The sequence below is a fragment of the Pocillopora damicornis genome, chromosome 12 (assembly GCF_964200805.1).
Source record: "Pocillopora damicornis chromosome 12, jaPocDami1.2, whole genome shotgun sequence".
Taxonomy (NCBI): Eukaryota; Metazoa; Cnidaria; class Anthozoa; order Scleractinia; family Pocilloporidae; genus Pocillopora; species Pocillopora damicornis.
This window is the reverse complement of record NC_142681.1, coordinates 543,927-559,768: the sequence shown is the minus strand read 5'-3', so window position 1 is coordinate 559,768 and position 15,842 is coordinate 543,927. Positions and strand designations below refer to the sequence as shown.

General features: G+C 40.2%; 2 protein-coding genes across 3 annotated transcripts; both read left to right on the top strand.

The window, feature by feature from the left end:
- The first annotated feature begins 3,686 nt into the window (after nucleotides 1-3,686).
- On the top strand, nucleotides 3,687-10,073 carry LOC149035988 (uncharacterized). 2 transcript variants are annotated; one of them, XM_089190252.1, is made up of 8 exons: nucleotides 3,687-4,079; nucleotides 5,922-6,057; nucleotides 6,410-6,630; nucleotides 7,119-7,671; nucleotides 7,977-8,466; nucleotides 8,691-8,869; nucleotides 9,037-9,095; nucleotides 9,239-10,073. In XM_089190252.1, the coding sequence occupies exons 1-8, from the start codon at nucleotides 3,739-3,741 to the stop codon at nucleotides 9,642-9,644; spliced, it is 2,385 nt and encodes a 794-aa protein (XP_089046378.1). In that variant the 5' UTR covers nucleotides 3,687-3,738; the 3' UTR covers nucleotides 9,645-10,073. The 2 variants fall into 2 exon arrangements, with proteins under 2 accessions (XP_089046378.1, XP_089046379.1); XM_089190253.1 differs by lacking the exon at nucleotides 9,037-9,095.
- Nucleotides 10,074-10,287: 214 nt separating this feature from the next.
- LOC149035987 (uncharacterized) lies at nucleotides 10,288-15,034 on the top strand. The gene is made up of 8 exons (XM_089190260.1): nucleotides 10,288-10,525; nucleotides 11,051-11,176; nucleotides 11,494-11,553; nucleotides 11,832-11,876; nucleotides 12,019-12,057; nucleotides 12,585-13,031; nucleotides 13,391-13,458; nucleotides 13,854-15,034. The coding sequence occupies exons 2-8, from the start codon at nucleotides 11,057-11,059 to the stop codon at nucleotides 13,948-13,950; spliced, it is 876 nt and encodes a 291-aa protein (XP_089046386.1). The 5' UTR covers nucleotides 10,288-10,525; nucleotides 11,051-11,056; the 3' UTR covers nucleotides 13,951-15,034.
- The last annotated feature ends 808 nt before the right edge of the window (nucleotides 15,035-15,842 follow it).

Genomic DNA, 15,842 nt, shown 5'->3' with positions numbered 1-15,842 from the left:
TCACTGCCTTGCCTGTATTGGTTTATGTCATCTATAGAAGCTTTTTGTGTGGGAGAGGGGGCATTTATCCAATTAAAATTAAACAACTTTTGAAAGATAAACCTTCCTGATTTTTTTTTCAACAAATTATTACATGATATGTGTTGTAACAGCCAACTACTAGTTGTATATTCCAAGTTTTTTTACCTTTTTTACCTTAGTAGGGAAAAAAAACTTGGAAACCATTGCATAAAGACAAAAGTTGGGACGTGAAGTTGTTCCACAAGAAACTGAAAATAGTACATTTGCTTAATTTTATGGGGTAAACCGGATATACCATGGGAATGGTTGTGTAACCAGGAAGACTCACTAGAAAACAAGTTTTTTAAGGATGGGTTTCTCGTCTTTCTCAAGATCACTTTGACAAGTTTTGGAATTTTCCAAAACCGGTTTGACCTTTGGTCGGAATAGCGGTTACGGACTGGCTAGTGGGTGAGAACGTGACTTATGACTGGTTTTAAGTAACTGAAATAATAAAAAACGTGTTGAAGGCCTGCAGAAGATTAAATTGCAGAGCGTAAAGTGTATCCGATTCCAGATTCCAGAGAGTTGTTCTTTGTTACGGCATTGTCTCTCTCACACACACACACACACACTTTATTTATTTCCAATTAAATTTTTACAGAAAAGGGCATGTTCGCAATTAGCAAAGGCTAATCTAAGCGGGCCATGCCTTAATAGTCGAATTACAAAAATATATTAAAAACAGAAATTAACTAATAAAGTAGAAGGGAAAGAGACAGTATTGAATAACAGCAAGAAAAACCGTAACATTGACCTAATTTAAAATATTAACGGTACAGCTACTGTTTATAACAATAGTCAGGACAGATCAGGACAGATCAGGAGAAGTATTACCAGGATTTTACATTTTGTATAATCTCAGATAAATCTGTATGAGTCTTGTGAACCTAATATGTTGAATAAAATTTGTTTGAGTTTTCTTTTAAACGCATTTTTTAGAAAGATTTCTTAATTCTTGAGGTATTGCATCCCACACTTTTACTCCTATTCGAGAGAAGGAATTCGCTTGAACGGACAGCCTAGAAGATTTGGTATAGAAGTTATTAGAGGCAGAAGAACGTGTATTGTAATAATGAACTTTAGATACATCTTGAAATAGATCTTGAATATTGGATGGAGCTGTTCTGTTTCGAACGTTAAACATCAAATTAGCTATAGACTCATAACAAACAAATTTTAGCGGTAAGATACGAGTCTCTCGCACGGTAATGCGTTACATAGGGTGACAAAGGAACCCGTTCGCTTTGAATTTAAACAAATGGTTATCTATAAACATTGCAAGTATCCGAGTATGCTTTTTACCGGTTTCTGTTCACAGTCGAGTTAGTTTAAAATAAAGTGAAGTATGGCGCAGATATCTTATTTATCCGTGTTTGCGTTTACTTTTCAAATGTAAGTATTGCATTTTCTTACTAAACCTGTCGCTGATGATTCTGAAGTTTTAATGGGACTTATAAGTCTTAAATCTAATTTTAGATAGTATGTATATTTCACTAATTAACAAACGACACTAAAACCGTTACATCATGATTTGCAAATCTTGAGAAATTGTGCCAATGGGTCATTTAGAGTTTGTGCTGGTCTTCTGTATCCTTGTCAGTCCTCGTTGCTTTTTGGTTGATATTATAGTTTTGTTTTGAGAACCAAGTAAATAGTTTGTGGTTTCCCTCAATTCTAAGATGATTTTCGTCACAATTTGCCACTTGTAATGTCGTGATACACCTAGCGCCCCAAGAGACTACATCAGTTTACGATGACAACATGATTAATCTTCGGCCTACATTGAGTAGAGCGTTAGTGTGAAATTTTGGTTACCACTTGAACACTCAAATTTAAAGACTAAAAGTGTTGCTTTGAACAGAAACACGGCTAAGCACCCAAGAACAGGTGTTCCAAACAATTATCACATCCGTTGGCATATTTTTAATATCAGTTTTTTAGATTGCAGTCTTGCTCAAAGGCGCTGCCCTTTTTTATACTCTTCACCTTTTTTCACTTGTTCGCCTCACAAGCTGAACTTTTGTATTAGAGTCACATAAGTACTAATTTTTCTTCAGATGCCTGTTCAGCGACGCAAAAACAGGGGCTGGGAATAACGCGAAATGTAAGTAGTACCGGTAAACATGAATTTGCTCACTCGTTTTGGGAAGAGGCTGAGCTCTACAAAAATAATCTGCAGTTCCTCCAGAAAGAAGGCACTGGCAGTTGGCACAACAAATCGGGCAATGCGTTTTAGACCTAGTAAAAACTGGGGACAGTTTCATTAACCTAGCCGTTGACTAGCGGCTATAAATCGATTTTGCTTTTGATGTTAATCTGAGAAATTTGTCTTTTAGCATGGTGATTTGTTTTTTATAAAACCAATTTGTTTTTTATGTGAACAATTTGTTTTTGATGTGAGCAATTTGTTTTTGATGTGAGCAATTTGTTTTCGACGTTGTGGCAAAATGCCCGGTAGTCAGAAAATTTCGCACAATTTCAGCCGAAAGGTTCTTTCAAACTTCCCAAGAATGACAGATGCTTGTTTAGAAATGTCAAGCAACTCCGAAAATCAATTTGTTTTTTTAGTGGACAAATTATGCGAGCTTCTGCATTCCATAATACTGCTCGGTTGTGGACCCTTGGAAATTCTACGTTTCTGATCAGACTGCCAGGCGCGATCTCGAATAGACTCAATGCCCGGCAGTAAGAAATTTTTCTCCAAAATGCCACTGAAAACTTCATAAAACCTATTATGTATACTAGATGTTTGTTTAGAAATGTCAAGCGATTCTAAGAATTGCGTTAGTTTTCAAGTGGTCAAATTTGAACGCACCATACTAAAAAACATAGACGTCATAAAACTTGGGAGCAACTTGTTTTTGATGTGAGCAATCTGTATTCGATGTGAGCAATTTGCTTTTGACGCGAGTAATTCAGTTGTTACAATGTGACACCTGTGGGACACCGTAAAACTGAAAATAGAAGGTAAAAAAAGCTTCAAAAAAGAGGGAAAAACCGCAAAGCGCAATGACTACCAAACTCGAAAACACAGCAGAATTTGAGTCCAAACAGCGTAACATCGATATGAGAAACCGGAAAACCGCCTGTCCCCCTTGCTGAGCTTGAGATATTACATCCCCCGCAGAGTGAGGAAACGACTCTTGATCTAGAGAGTCAGTGAGCTTCAATTGCAAACCAGAAACATTTCAAATTGACAATTCTCAACGCATTTTGCGAACACAGGCAGGCATCATACGAACAGTGTCGAAATTTTTTTTGCGTACAAAAATTTCCCAGCAAATTAAACCGATGTGAACCGATTGAAGTTAGGCAATGTGTCAGTAATTTGGGACATCATTTGACTCCCATTTCCTTCCAACCACGGGGTGTAACATTGAGGGAAGAATTAGCTAAGGGTATTTCTGCCTTCAAAATATAACCATACAGCTCACTGCGTTTACTGATAGCTCAATAGTGAGATATTTGATATTGATGTATATGATTTTGTGGTCGTAAGTCCAGTGCGAGGGAAATAGCAGGTAAGCTGTTGTCATCGATAATACTTGATTTATAAAGTACACACAGACAGACAGCTGGTTAGTTGACATAACCTTGTCAATCAAGGTGTCAATTTTCACAGCTACAGACAACTTACAAAGCAATAGTCATCACTGTGTCGCGTAACATTCAACAATGGAACCTAAGCGTAAAGAAGGCATTATAATCTGTAATAACGCAGTGCTTTTTGTTTTTGGTTTGCTGTCTTTGATAGTCGGTATTGTGATGGTGTTTGTAGGCGCGGCGAAGATTCACTCTGCAGATGAAGACTGCTCAACTCAAGCGCCTTCCACTGCGGAGAGCATCGCATCGCCTCAGTCGCCTTCTTGCGACTTCTCATCCGAAGCTGTTGGCGTCGGTTTGCCTCGTTTGTTAGAAGAAGTAAAAACTGCGTATTTTTTACACAATCCGAATAAAGCCGCTTGGAATCCGGACATGACAAAAGAATCCGAAAAGGAGCAATATATGAAAACAAGGTAAGGAAATTAACCATACTTTTATGAGTAATTTGCGCCCTTCGGGGAGCATTTAAGGTCATTTCTACGTCTTCTATCATCCAAATACGTCAAATTGTATGTAAAGATCGACGCTAGGGCTTGTGCGGGTCGAAAATCTTACCCTTAATCGTAAGTTATTGGAGTCCTTGTCAATGTCCCTTAATCTGAACCATACTCGCTCCTATCAGGTTCATTCTTTCTTGCCATGCCGAAGTTTGTCAGCTTTATATTAGTAAACTACTATGTCAAAGTTAGTGCTATTTTTGCTGTGACGCTAAAATCGAATAGGAACCTGGTTTCTTTCAAGTGAACGAGTGCTGAATATTTGTTAATTATCCAGTGAAAGTCACAAAATCTACTTTATACTAGAGGATAAATGATAAGAAGTCTAATAGTTGGAAAGTGGTCTACATATACCCTGCAATAATAATGTCTTACTGGTCTGCCCCCGTATTATCCTCTCCAGATGTCACGTAAGCTGACGTAAGCTACTGCGTTAATGCCATTTAAAAGTTTACCAACGCTAACGTAAATTGAAAGTCAAACATTTCGTTTGAGTGCCAAATTTTAAGCTCCCCCAAACTAAAAGAAAAACAACCACAGACACGACTAGACATATTTCTCAAGTGCTTAATGTTATCAGTAATGACGATGACACGGTACCGCAGCTGGAGAATGTTTTTGGCAGAACATTCATTGCTTGCCCCTTTGATTCCCTTGGAAAGGTAATTTTAAGGCTCTTTCCGGAAAATAAAGAAAACGGATGAAGTACAGCAGGGTAATGTTATTTCAACCGCTAGGTTTTTTGATCGTATTTATCGAAAGGAAGCTTGGATTGGCTCTCTAAAAACTGATAAAGGGATGAAGGTTAGCGGTGAGAAACTGTCGGCAACGTTAACGAGATAAATAGAAGGATAGAAATTCTTGGGTAAAGTAGGTAATGTCCTACGAACTGTCTTGTTGTTATCATTTGCAGATCGTCTGCAGGGCAGGTAGGAGTTCCAGACCCTTGAGGTTTTTAGGCCTAAGACCTTCTTCCTGTTTTTACAAGTTAAATAGGTGTTTAACTGAGCAATTTGGGAAATTTTGCCTAAATTTAGTAACTTCGTTTTAATCGCCTCCCTCTCTCACTGCTCTGTGGCTATCATCGTCCCTTATTGGTTTTTTAGTGAACCTTGTGGGATTTTTTTCCTTCTTTCAGGAGAGTACGATGCGTCAGCTGGCATGCATGTTTGTAAATTCTATGAGATATTTTTGAGATAACGCTGCGATTTATTGACAACTAACTAATCGCATCGATTTTTTGCCGAGAAAATAATCTTTGGTATTTACCCTTACAAATCCGTCTGCACAGAATCGGTCCATTTATGCGCTAAGTAAATGGCAGCTTAAGAGGATTCGCGTCGATTAGGCTTCGTAATCTTAGTTGGACTTACAAACGCGAAGTATAGTCTGGCAAAAGTCCCGAGGTCGATGAAGTTGATACAAACTGATTGGATTATGGTGATAATGCTGGCACATTAACAGCCTCCTGGTTAGTAATTATTTCCCTGTTAGGTGTACAAGGGGCGCGGGTCAGTCGGGTATTGATTGGACGAGATTAATTTGGTTTTGTTTCGGGCAAGTGGACTTAGACGAAGGCACAGAGTTGTGGTCACTCACGAGGGTGGACGCATACTGAGGCATGATTGACATGATTGTTAGTGTTTTAGCATATCTTTGAGACCAAAATTAAATGATCGATATCTTATTTCCCAGACTGAAGTCCTCAGACACACCAGAACAACATCTCGATCAAAAAAAAACTCTTTTACTTCATAGGTACCGCCCCTACGACCCATCCCCTGAGGTTCTTAAGCGAAAGACTGACGCTGCTCTTGCTCTCTTGGAAAAGCTGAAAAAAACCAAGGTGGACGAAAGGAAGCTGAAAGCTCGGGAGGCTAAAGCTTTGTGGCAGGTATGAATAGAAATCTTAATTGGACCATCCTCTTTTGTTCTAAGGTCAGTATGAAGGAGCACTATCTCATACAATATGGGTAAAGACTTTCTCAATTTCTGAGCACAAGTTCTGCGAGGCCCGCTAATGATCATTGAAGAGACTAAAAGGGAGACGGTATAGTGATAAGAGGCAAATGGCTGTTAACCAGTTTGATAGGTTGAGATATTTTCGAAAGCTGTTTCTCTCAGCTTTTCGATGCTATGAATTTTCAAGTTCTTCTCTTAAATTTCTGTGACAGAATCCTCTCCACCCATAAAGGGCTTGCTATGGGTTATCTGACTCGCTTTTGTTGGTGCTGTCATGTCAACAGGCAAAGCATTTCCTTCAGCACGTGTTTGGTTCGCCGTTTGATGTCAACTATTATGCAGGTGATTGGCTAATGGGACCAAACTACTTCTGCTGGCAGCCAATCTGCAGCGTGCCGTATGACTTGAATTCTTTTGCTTGGTACGTCAAGCCACGTTCCTACAACGATGTACAACTTGTGATTGACATCATCATGATGCACAAGAATACGTTTGATCAGTACAGGTGGGTGAAGGAAATGGTTTTGTTGCCTGTGTAACAAACGCTCGGCGAGGAGGCGAGTGTCACGCTCGTGAGAGAGCAGACACGCGGGATTACCGCGCCGTCGCGCGCGTTTTTCTTGCTCGCGCTCGACAGTCTAAACTACTCGCACTAGCTGAGATCTGGTTTTCGACACTTTTCTTTCTGGTAGTTAAAAAAAATCTTCAAGATCGAAGAGCCTGCTTGTAAACCTCACTGTTGCACTGAAAAATTTCGTGGAGCTCAAAATCAATTTCAGAAGCTTTGAAGACAGTTTCACTGATTGATTTATGTTCCCTTCAGTTTTGCGTGAAACAACTCTCGTCATGCAATACGTTTCTTCAAGAGAAATAAGACCCATGCTGAAATCTCAACCCTCGATAAGATGCCAACTGCCTTTTGAACAGCGTAGCTATAATCTTATATTCGCTTCCCCCAAGTCATGTGACCTGTATCCAACTTGACATCAACAGAAATAACATTGCCATGGGAGTCAAAGCAGGTATGGTTCGATCGGACATTGATTGTAGGGCGGGTCTTGACGCTATCAAAGAAACCTATCCCAAAATAGCACAGAGCAATACCTCTACAGGCGTATTACACGAGTGGTACGTCGCACAGTATCTCAAGTCTCAGTACCTGGAGAGGTTGAACTCGAAAGTGGATGATCCATGGAAAACCAAACACTCTGGTCAGAGTGTGCAAGAAGCTATTAAAGAGGCCTTGGTGAAGGGTTTTGGCGAACCAGTTCTCAGCCTAATTCATTATCTTGAACATGAACATAGCCGTCATTGCCTGCCGATAAAAGTGGCCAGCGGACTTGCTAATTTGCCCGTCGATTACGTGTACACCGATGGTGTTCCGGATGTTAAGAATAAAACAAAGAAAGTTCTTCCAGGTACTGCACGGGAGTTGAATGGCACTAAAACGTACAGTATGATTTTATCATACTTCACAACGACTAACATTTCAGCGGAAACCATATACCAGGAGGGAAGAAAACAACTCAAAACCCTCATGCCCCAGGTTGGTCTCTTCTCTTTTGGTGCAAGAAATAAAATATTTGTTTGTTTAAGAACCCTTTTTTTCTCACATGAAGACGCAGACTGGTTTTTCACGAGACTTGAGGTTCTGTAAAATCAAGACATGTGTCCATTGATAATCGATGGTGGACATTGGATCATCGACCGTTGATCATTGATTAGTGACAATTGATAGTTGATAGTTTATATTTGATAATAGACAGTTGATAATTGATAATGATTTAAATTAAAAACTGTGATGATTGATATAATTGTTATTTATCAGATATTTCATCCATATTGTTTTAGGTCTATAAAATTGCAAAACTTCTGACTGGCAGGAATAAGAGATCCAAAGCAATCGAAGAATTTAAAATTCTCCTAAATGGTCCCGAACAGTGGCACAATTCTGCACCATTTCCGGCGAATGAAAGTGACGAGCGTGCGCACCAAGCTTGTCGCGACCAAGACTCTGCAAAGAAGAATTGTCCTCAGCGCTGGGCGGCCGTTGTGAAATGGGGCGAATACATTAATGAAGTAATGAGTATGATAGCTCCCAAGATTCGATCGATGTTTTACTTTAGTGGTCCCAAGATCACGGCGCCTAACTGCCCAATACAGATGTGGCCGCATTACAACCCCTCTAACGGCGCCATGTATTTCCGGCCAAGCGACAGTAACTGTACAACGCCATGTCATTTCGGCCTACCGTTTTTCCTGAAGGAGTATGGTCCAAAGTTCCAGGAATGGTCTGTGATTGGCCACGAGTCAAGGCCTGGGCACCACACTCAAATGCAAGGTAAATAACTTACTTGTTTCCCGGTTGATCGGTTATTGCTCGGATGATCACTTTGTCTTTCAAGTTACCGCTTTCCTAATATCATCAGGGTGCAAGCGCTCTTCTTGAACCCTCAAAGCTTCCCTCTGCCAAGCGGTGGAGAGTAATATCTTGGTAGCAAAAAGGCACGTGCCATCTTGTCACAACGCGAACTAATCGTTGACAATCATGGTCTTGACTGACAGGCTTAGTTGAGCATTTCCGTGACAGATGTGGTGGTGTTCCACGATGGCTGGACAAGCAAACGTCCTACGTAGCTTTTCAGGAGGGGTGGGCTCTGTATGCTGAGAGTCCTCTTCTATCCCCCGATGCTAGACTGTATGAAGAGAATTTCTTACAGCTTTATGGCATGATCAAATGGCAGGTATGTTTGAAAATTCGACGGGGCTTGGGGCTGAATAGTGGGCACAGTAGGGCCCTCGGCTGTCACAGCCCTTCTGTCTTTCAATCGTCCTAAGATCAACTCTTTCTTCTACTTATTTAATCAAAAGTAGAGTTCTCAGTATTTTGATATGACATCTTGCTGGTTAGGTTTGGCGAGCTGTGAGACTTGTGGTGGACACCGGACTTCATTACAGAGGCATGACGAGGTGAAAAATATTCCAGTTTATGTCTCCATTAGCTTTTAGGCAATTGAACTTAGTACTCTCCAGTCTAAACTAGCTGGGTAATTGATATTCTCCCCTTTTCTTGTTGCTTGTGGGAAAACAATAACAGTTTGTTTTTATGATAGGTCCCAAGCACTTAAATACTTTGAAAACTCTACTTGGGATACCACAGACTTTGCTGTAAAGGAAGTAACTAGATACCAAAGTGTTCCCGGTCAGGCTACAGCCTACATGTTAGGGAAACTGGCGCTTATGGACATGCGCACAAAGGTTGAGAAGGAACTGAAGAAGTCGTTTAATTTGCGGGATTTTCATTATCATCTCCTTAGTCAAGGGTCTGCTCCACTTGGATACCTCCAAAATCATATTGATAAATACATAGACTGCGAGAAAAAGAAAATAGAACCTAAATATTGCGCTGACATTCTGAGATACTCTGATGAACTTAGCGATGAAGAACAAGTGTCAAAGAAGGAAATAGAATTTGAAGAAAAACAGCCGCCAAAACCTCCCCATAGAAGCTATGTGTAACAGGAACGCAAGCATCACCTCACAGACAGTTTGACACATGACTTGCGTTACTGCGCATGGCCTGAGCCGACTACCCATCGAAGTTTCGTTCAATGCTTCAGACATGCGCATAGAAAGCTCGACAGTGGCTTGGTTCTCAGACGGTGCGAGATCGGTCATCCAGCTCCCTCGACGAGACAGTAGGCGAGGAACTTAGCGACCAACCCCTGATCGTCTGAGAGTCACGTTCATGCTCAATTAAAGGGCCTGTGATAACAACTTGATACCTTTGCCAATATAATCGGCACAGAAGACAAATTTAACATTCCATGTACCTACACGCCATGTAAGAATGCATCACAGCCTATACGAAGACATTTTGCCAAGAATCTTGTTCTGACGTATATAACATCAATGAATTGAAGTAAAATCTATTGTTTTCATAGTGCAGTGATATATTGCAGGTCATTGGTTCGTCTCCTCCTACCCTCCCATGAGAGATTACGCCTTTGTTCTTCACCCCTCTTATCATGAAGTGTTTTCATTAAGTCTATTGATCTCCATTCTTTTGAGAAGGAAAAAAAATTAAGAACTTCGAGACTCAAAACGAGGCTGCTAGCCTCAACTTGTTTTGAAAGGACAGTCACGTGACGATCACAGCTCTGAAATCTTGACAACTTCAAACAAATAATATTGACCTCTATGATACGATCATTCCCAGGACCTTAGCATTCGTTTGTCGCATCCCTGTGAGCGAAAGGTAAGGGAGTGCAACGTTTGTTTCAAGCTGAAAGGAAATTGTTGCCATTATTGAAGGATCCAATTTTGTTGGTGTCGAAATTTCTTTCTGTCAGTTTTTTAGAAACGCGAGGTATTTTGGTACAATATCCCCTATAAAAGCGGTGAGTTACATACGATTATCTCTTGGTTACTCTGTAGTCAAAGATAATTCCATCTTGAAGTTAATGCGTCACTTTACTCTTGTAACATTTCACTCAAAAAAGATTGCAATAAATCTTGTTTGTTTTTTTTTTACGAAATAAGGATTTAAAACTGACATTGGAATTAACGAAATTTGAGTTTTCACCAAATGCAGGAATAAATCTTCTCCTCGTCAGACAGAGCTTTGTTTTATTGGCGATTTTGAGATGAAAAGACTTGATCGAGATTTTCGCATGACAATCTTTCGCCAGTTTGTGTTTGCTCTCAAAATCCACCAGTTGACACCTGTCGATAATCTCTCTTTTCTGGCGGGAAAAGCCTTTAAGTATTACTGGTGCCACTAAAGAGTTATTAACACAGAAAATCTCCTAAAGTGCTTTTGTAGCGACTAAGTGATTTTAGATTGTGTCTTAACCGAAGGAATAGAAAGCAACTACTGCTAAATTCTTCAGCAAGTTAGATCCTTTCCATCGTCTTCTTTTTAGAGGACAATGGAACTAGTCATCCTTCTGGCGCTGGTCAGCGGTATATCATGCAGAGTGCATGCCACAAATCTGAAAGAGGCACAACCAGTTAAGAAGTTTAACATAGTGTCCAGTTCCAAAGACGAGGTACTTTCATGAATATTCCATTGCATGATACACGATTGCAAGAGGGACCTCATATGCCGTTTGTTTCCTGATAAAAAAAAATCTATGTCGCCACAAAGCCACAGCCCAAGCTATAAGAAAGTCGTTTGAATTTGAACTTTGCAAGAGAAAATTGAGGATAAACAATCAAAATATGTCTTCTGCCTGTTATCAAAACCCAAACACATGACGTGTTTTGTCATTTTTCCTACCATCCTTTCGCTTCCAGCCCTATTTCGAAACCATTTTGGCGATCTTCAAATTTCGAGTTACGTGTCTTGTCTGTTTTTTTATTCAAGGACAACATGATGGTGTTTTTGAAGGGTAACGATGGATCAGATGGACAAAATGGCACACAGGTTTGTCATCTTGATCCCAAATTTAAACGGCAACAATAAAGCAATAAAAAAGTTGATACTCAAGGTCCTTAAGCCGTGTATGGGATACTGATGAGTCTTGCAGGAGATGATTTGTCGCTGCAGAACGATATCTGTATCTATCTCCGCTGAATGAGTATTTCTAAGCACCATGGCTCATTTTTTATGTCCATCGTGCGTTCAGAGAGAGAAAGACGCTATGCCCCGTTTTTAATATCATGGCAGCAAAAATGACAAGAGCAATTTTGCGTTACTTTCAGGGTGATGTTGGCTCACAAGGACCCCGTGGGCCGCCGGGATTGCCGGTAAGTTTGATAATCATGTGTTACAAGTTTACGCTGATGGCCTCGGTATTTCGTTTAAAAGCATGATTTCTCATTGATATTTCAACGCCTCTCAGCTTCAACAAAGCAACTCAATAACCAAGAATAAATTTTAATGTTGTAGGGTCTGAAGGGAACACCAGGAGTATGCACCAAAGAACAGGTGACTAACAATGATCTCTCGTTAATCAGACCAGTGTCAGAAGCATCAACTCTCTTAACGGAATAATCAAGCAAAGTAAAGTAATTGGTTTATCTTAAGAAAACATACAGTTTCAAGAATATGTTCAAGAATGTATGAGATAAGAGATAAGTGAAGGGTGTTGAGATCCATGCTGGGAAGGCATGTTCGATTGAGTGTCGCAAAACCAAACCAAAGGAGTAACATTAACTGCTCAGAGCAAAGGGAAAACATCACCCGAAGCTAATGAGTGATCAAAGTAAATCCAGAAACTGTCTGAAGTGCGGGAAACGCAAGTGAAAAAGTCAAGATGGTTCTTGGCTTTGCATCAAATTTATCGAGAAAATGGTACCAGTTTTCTAGACCATTCCAGCGTAAGGTGACAGAAACAAAACCAATGCAGTCAGGGACTACCCTCGACACAGATTCAACGAAAATTGCTCTATAGTATTCTAAACAGGTCTGCACGACTTAGCAAAGCCATACACATTTCATTTTCCTTCTCTTAGTGCGAGTCAACTGAACTTAAACTACTGATCCAACGCTTGGCTGCGCTCGAAAAGTACGTCAAAGACAATCAGAATAAAACTGGAGGACAGCCTTGTGTTAACCCCACACCACAAGTCATACCTAGCGGGGCTAAGATTTGCTCAACACCAACTACAATTACGCCAACTACTCCACCAGTGAAGCCAACTCCCAACCAGTCACCGAAAGTTTCTGCTCCCCCCGCTGGAGCACCTGTGAATGGTCCTGTCCAATTTCCAGCTGCTGCACCAGCTCCTTCGCCTGCCCAGAACCAGGCACCTCCTCCTATTGTCATTCCAGCCGCTAGTCCTGTACAGAACCTATGGGCCAGTCCGGCTGCGGCACCCGCACCAGTACCAGTCGGTGTAACTGTTCAAAGCACAGTAGAGGCACCTTCAACCTTTCCTGGTGGTCAAGTTCAGATAGAGGTAGGAATGCAGCATGTGACCAGCCATACCCCTTGCTTCCTATAAAGCTAAAGAAGAATAAGTAAAACGTCAAAGAAAAACAGCAACAAACAAAACAAAGGTGATAGATCATGGTTGAGGGTGAAGCGGATTTCAAATAAGCAGATTGATGACGATTGTGATTTGTGATTTGTGATCCGTGATTCGTGATTTGGGCTAGGTTTTTCTTGATCCAAGCTGTAGCACAGAGGTCAGTGATACGCAATTCCGTAATTCGTGAAAGCAAATTAAATGTAACGTAGCACTTAAACCTGAGTGTGATGCTTCCTCTAACCTTCGCTATTTCTCAGGCAACTTCTTCCTTTGTATTTTTCCTCCAGGGAATTGTTACCCCGCAGGTATCCGTACAAGGTTTTAATCAACCAGGAAATTCATTTAAGAAGAGCAGGTTTGTTGGAAATTAAAGGGATAGCCCCTGTAAGTTGATTTAATGAATTTTTGGGATAGTTCAGTGCAAAATTTCTGAGAAACTGTGTAGAGGAGCGCACGAAAAATGTTGTCTTTATATTGTTCTTGGTAACTTTGTCTCATCCACGCTGTATTATCTTGTCTTTAATAAACACTCAGTCATGAGCACGTTACTGAATACGAAGTTTAAGAATGTCGGTTCTCTCCGCAATCAGTGCCAGAGTACGCATGCGCAGGCTATGCCATACTGTCCCTCCCTAAACATCCACACAGTGGCCATTGTCTGTTCTCATGTTGTGCTTTAAAGGACTCTTCTGGGGTTCCACAATTAAATTAGTCAAAGTTATGTTTTTACTACTTCTTCTTTTTCAACAGTATTGCAACGAAAGGTGCTCCTAAAGCTAAGCGTGGCCGTAAGAAGTCCTCTTACCAACATGCTGTCCATCACAGAAAGCGGGCTCATAAAGCTTGAGTTACCATCTAGTGTTAACCGATAATATCGTACCCAGTTTCTACTCCACCATCTTGGCTGTCTAATATCGAGAGAAAATAAATATATTGTCTTGCTAATGCCTTACTCACACTAGCAAACCATATTTAGTTAAACCGGGTTTCACTGAATGCAGAACAGAAGCAGAGAACTGGAAAACTGACTTGCCTTTTCAATGAGCTTAATTTGAAGTGAAGCAGCTTCTATGAAGAAAACAAATTTCAACTGTGTGTAACAAGGAAGCTTTAAAACATGTTTAAGCTTTGGTGTGAATGGGGTATAAGCTTGGTACTAATTACCCACTAACTCAGTTTGCCATCGAATTGTCCTCCATGACAATAAGAAAAAAAATACTTTTAAGTTATAGAAATTTGCTTCTTTGTTAAGAGTAATTGAAGGCTATGAGAGCAAAACAGTTAGTGGAAAGAGTAAATTCGAGTCACATTTCCCCTAATGCTCAATTCAGTTAGTAACATCACGGAATGTAATTCAGCAATAATCTGAAATGTTTTGTAACGCTGCTTGAAATCAAATAGAATTAACCTTTTGTCTTGAAAAAGGTACAATATACAGAAATGTGTAGAGATGAAAATAAAGGGGATTGTAATGGATTCCATTAACTAAAATCAAATTTTCATACGCTCCGTTAATAGAAAATTAACCATGTACCGTGTAGTCGCCTAGTCTCAAAACGTTGCATGCATGCAATATCGCGTGCAGGTCATGTCATCTGTGTGCACCTTTTCTCTGAAAAAATGTTTTATTTTCCTCGACGGTAATTTTGTTGAGACTTCCTCTTAAAAGGGAGAAACTAAGAAACAGGTAACAATGGCCATAAAGCGAGGAAGCATTAACTGAAGATTACCGTATTTTAGGTGTTACGTCTTTTGCCGTCTACATAACTCACAAGTGAGACTGGTTAATAACTTTCTCATTAGTTGGGTAAGAAGAACGATTTCGGATTTCAAACAAATTAGCGGTAAGTAGACATTAAATGAAATACGAAAACTTCCGTGTGAGTAAATCGAAAAAGGAATTTAAGTAAATAAATACATATTTTTGGACCATAGCCCTTTATGTCATTACCTTAAAGAAAATACGTTGGAGATTGGTAATTAATTCCAATTCAAAGGGATACTGTAAACTCCTCATCTCGAAAGGGAACGATTCTTTCCAATTTGTTCCTCAGTGGTCTTTGTGGTCTCTGATAATTTAACTGTGAGTGTGGGGCAATTCATTCTTACAACAGAGCCTCGCAACCTAAAATTCGGTCAACTCGTAAGAACTTCCTGCTCTCTGGGGATTTATCTCACTTTTCTCAATTCCTCTCTTGAATCGCATATTTAGTCAATTACTATCAACTAATTAGAACTCAGTATCTCAAAACGTTTATTTCCCTCGCCAGTTTGAGTTGGTGGAATTTTACTATTATCACTACATGTACAAATGCCACCCGGGATCCTTTTGGAGCCATTTCTGGAATCCCGCCCGGATGGGATCCTCCACTCTTGAGTGTTTAATATCACCAAAAACGTTTTTGGCGGTGTAAACGAAAACAGACGCAATAGCTTATCCATTTTCCCTTTGCGTGTCATTCCTGCTAAAAAAACCAACCTTAGACTTGAAGGGAGCAATAAATTGGTCATATTTTTAGACTAGTCTGCATGGCCAGAGGGGAAGCTGAACTGAATTCTTGCACCAGCTAAATTTCACTTCAATAGGAAGCCCACTTGTAAAGTTTAGGCTTGCCAAATTGTCAGCTAACTTACCGCAGGCGGACCTTAAAGCGATTAAAAATTTTAAAGTGGATGTCTCTCAACCATATCCGTTCATATTCAGAGTACTTATCACTTCTTGTTGACCTGAGGGAAGCT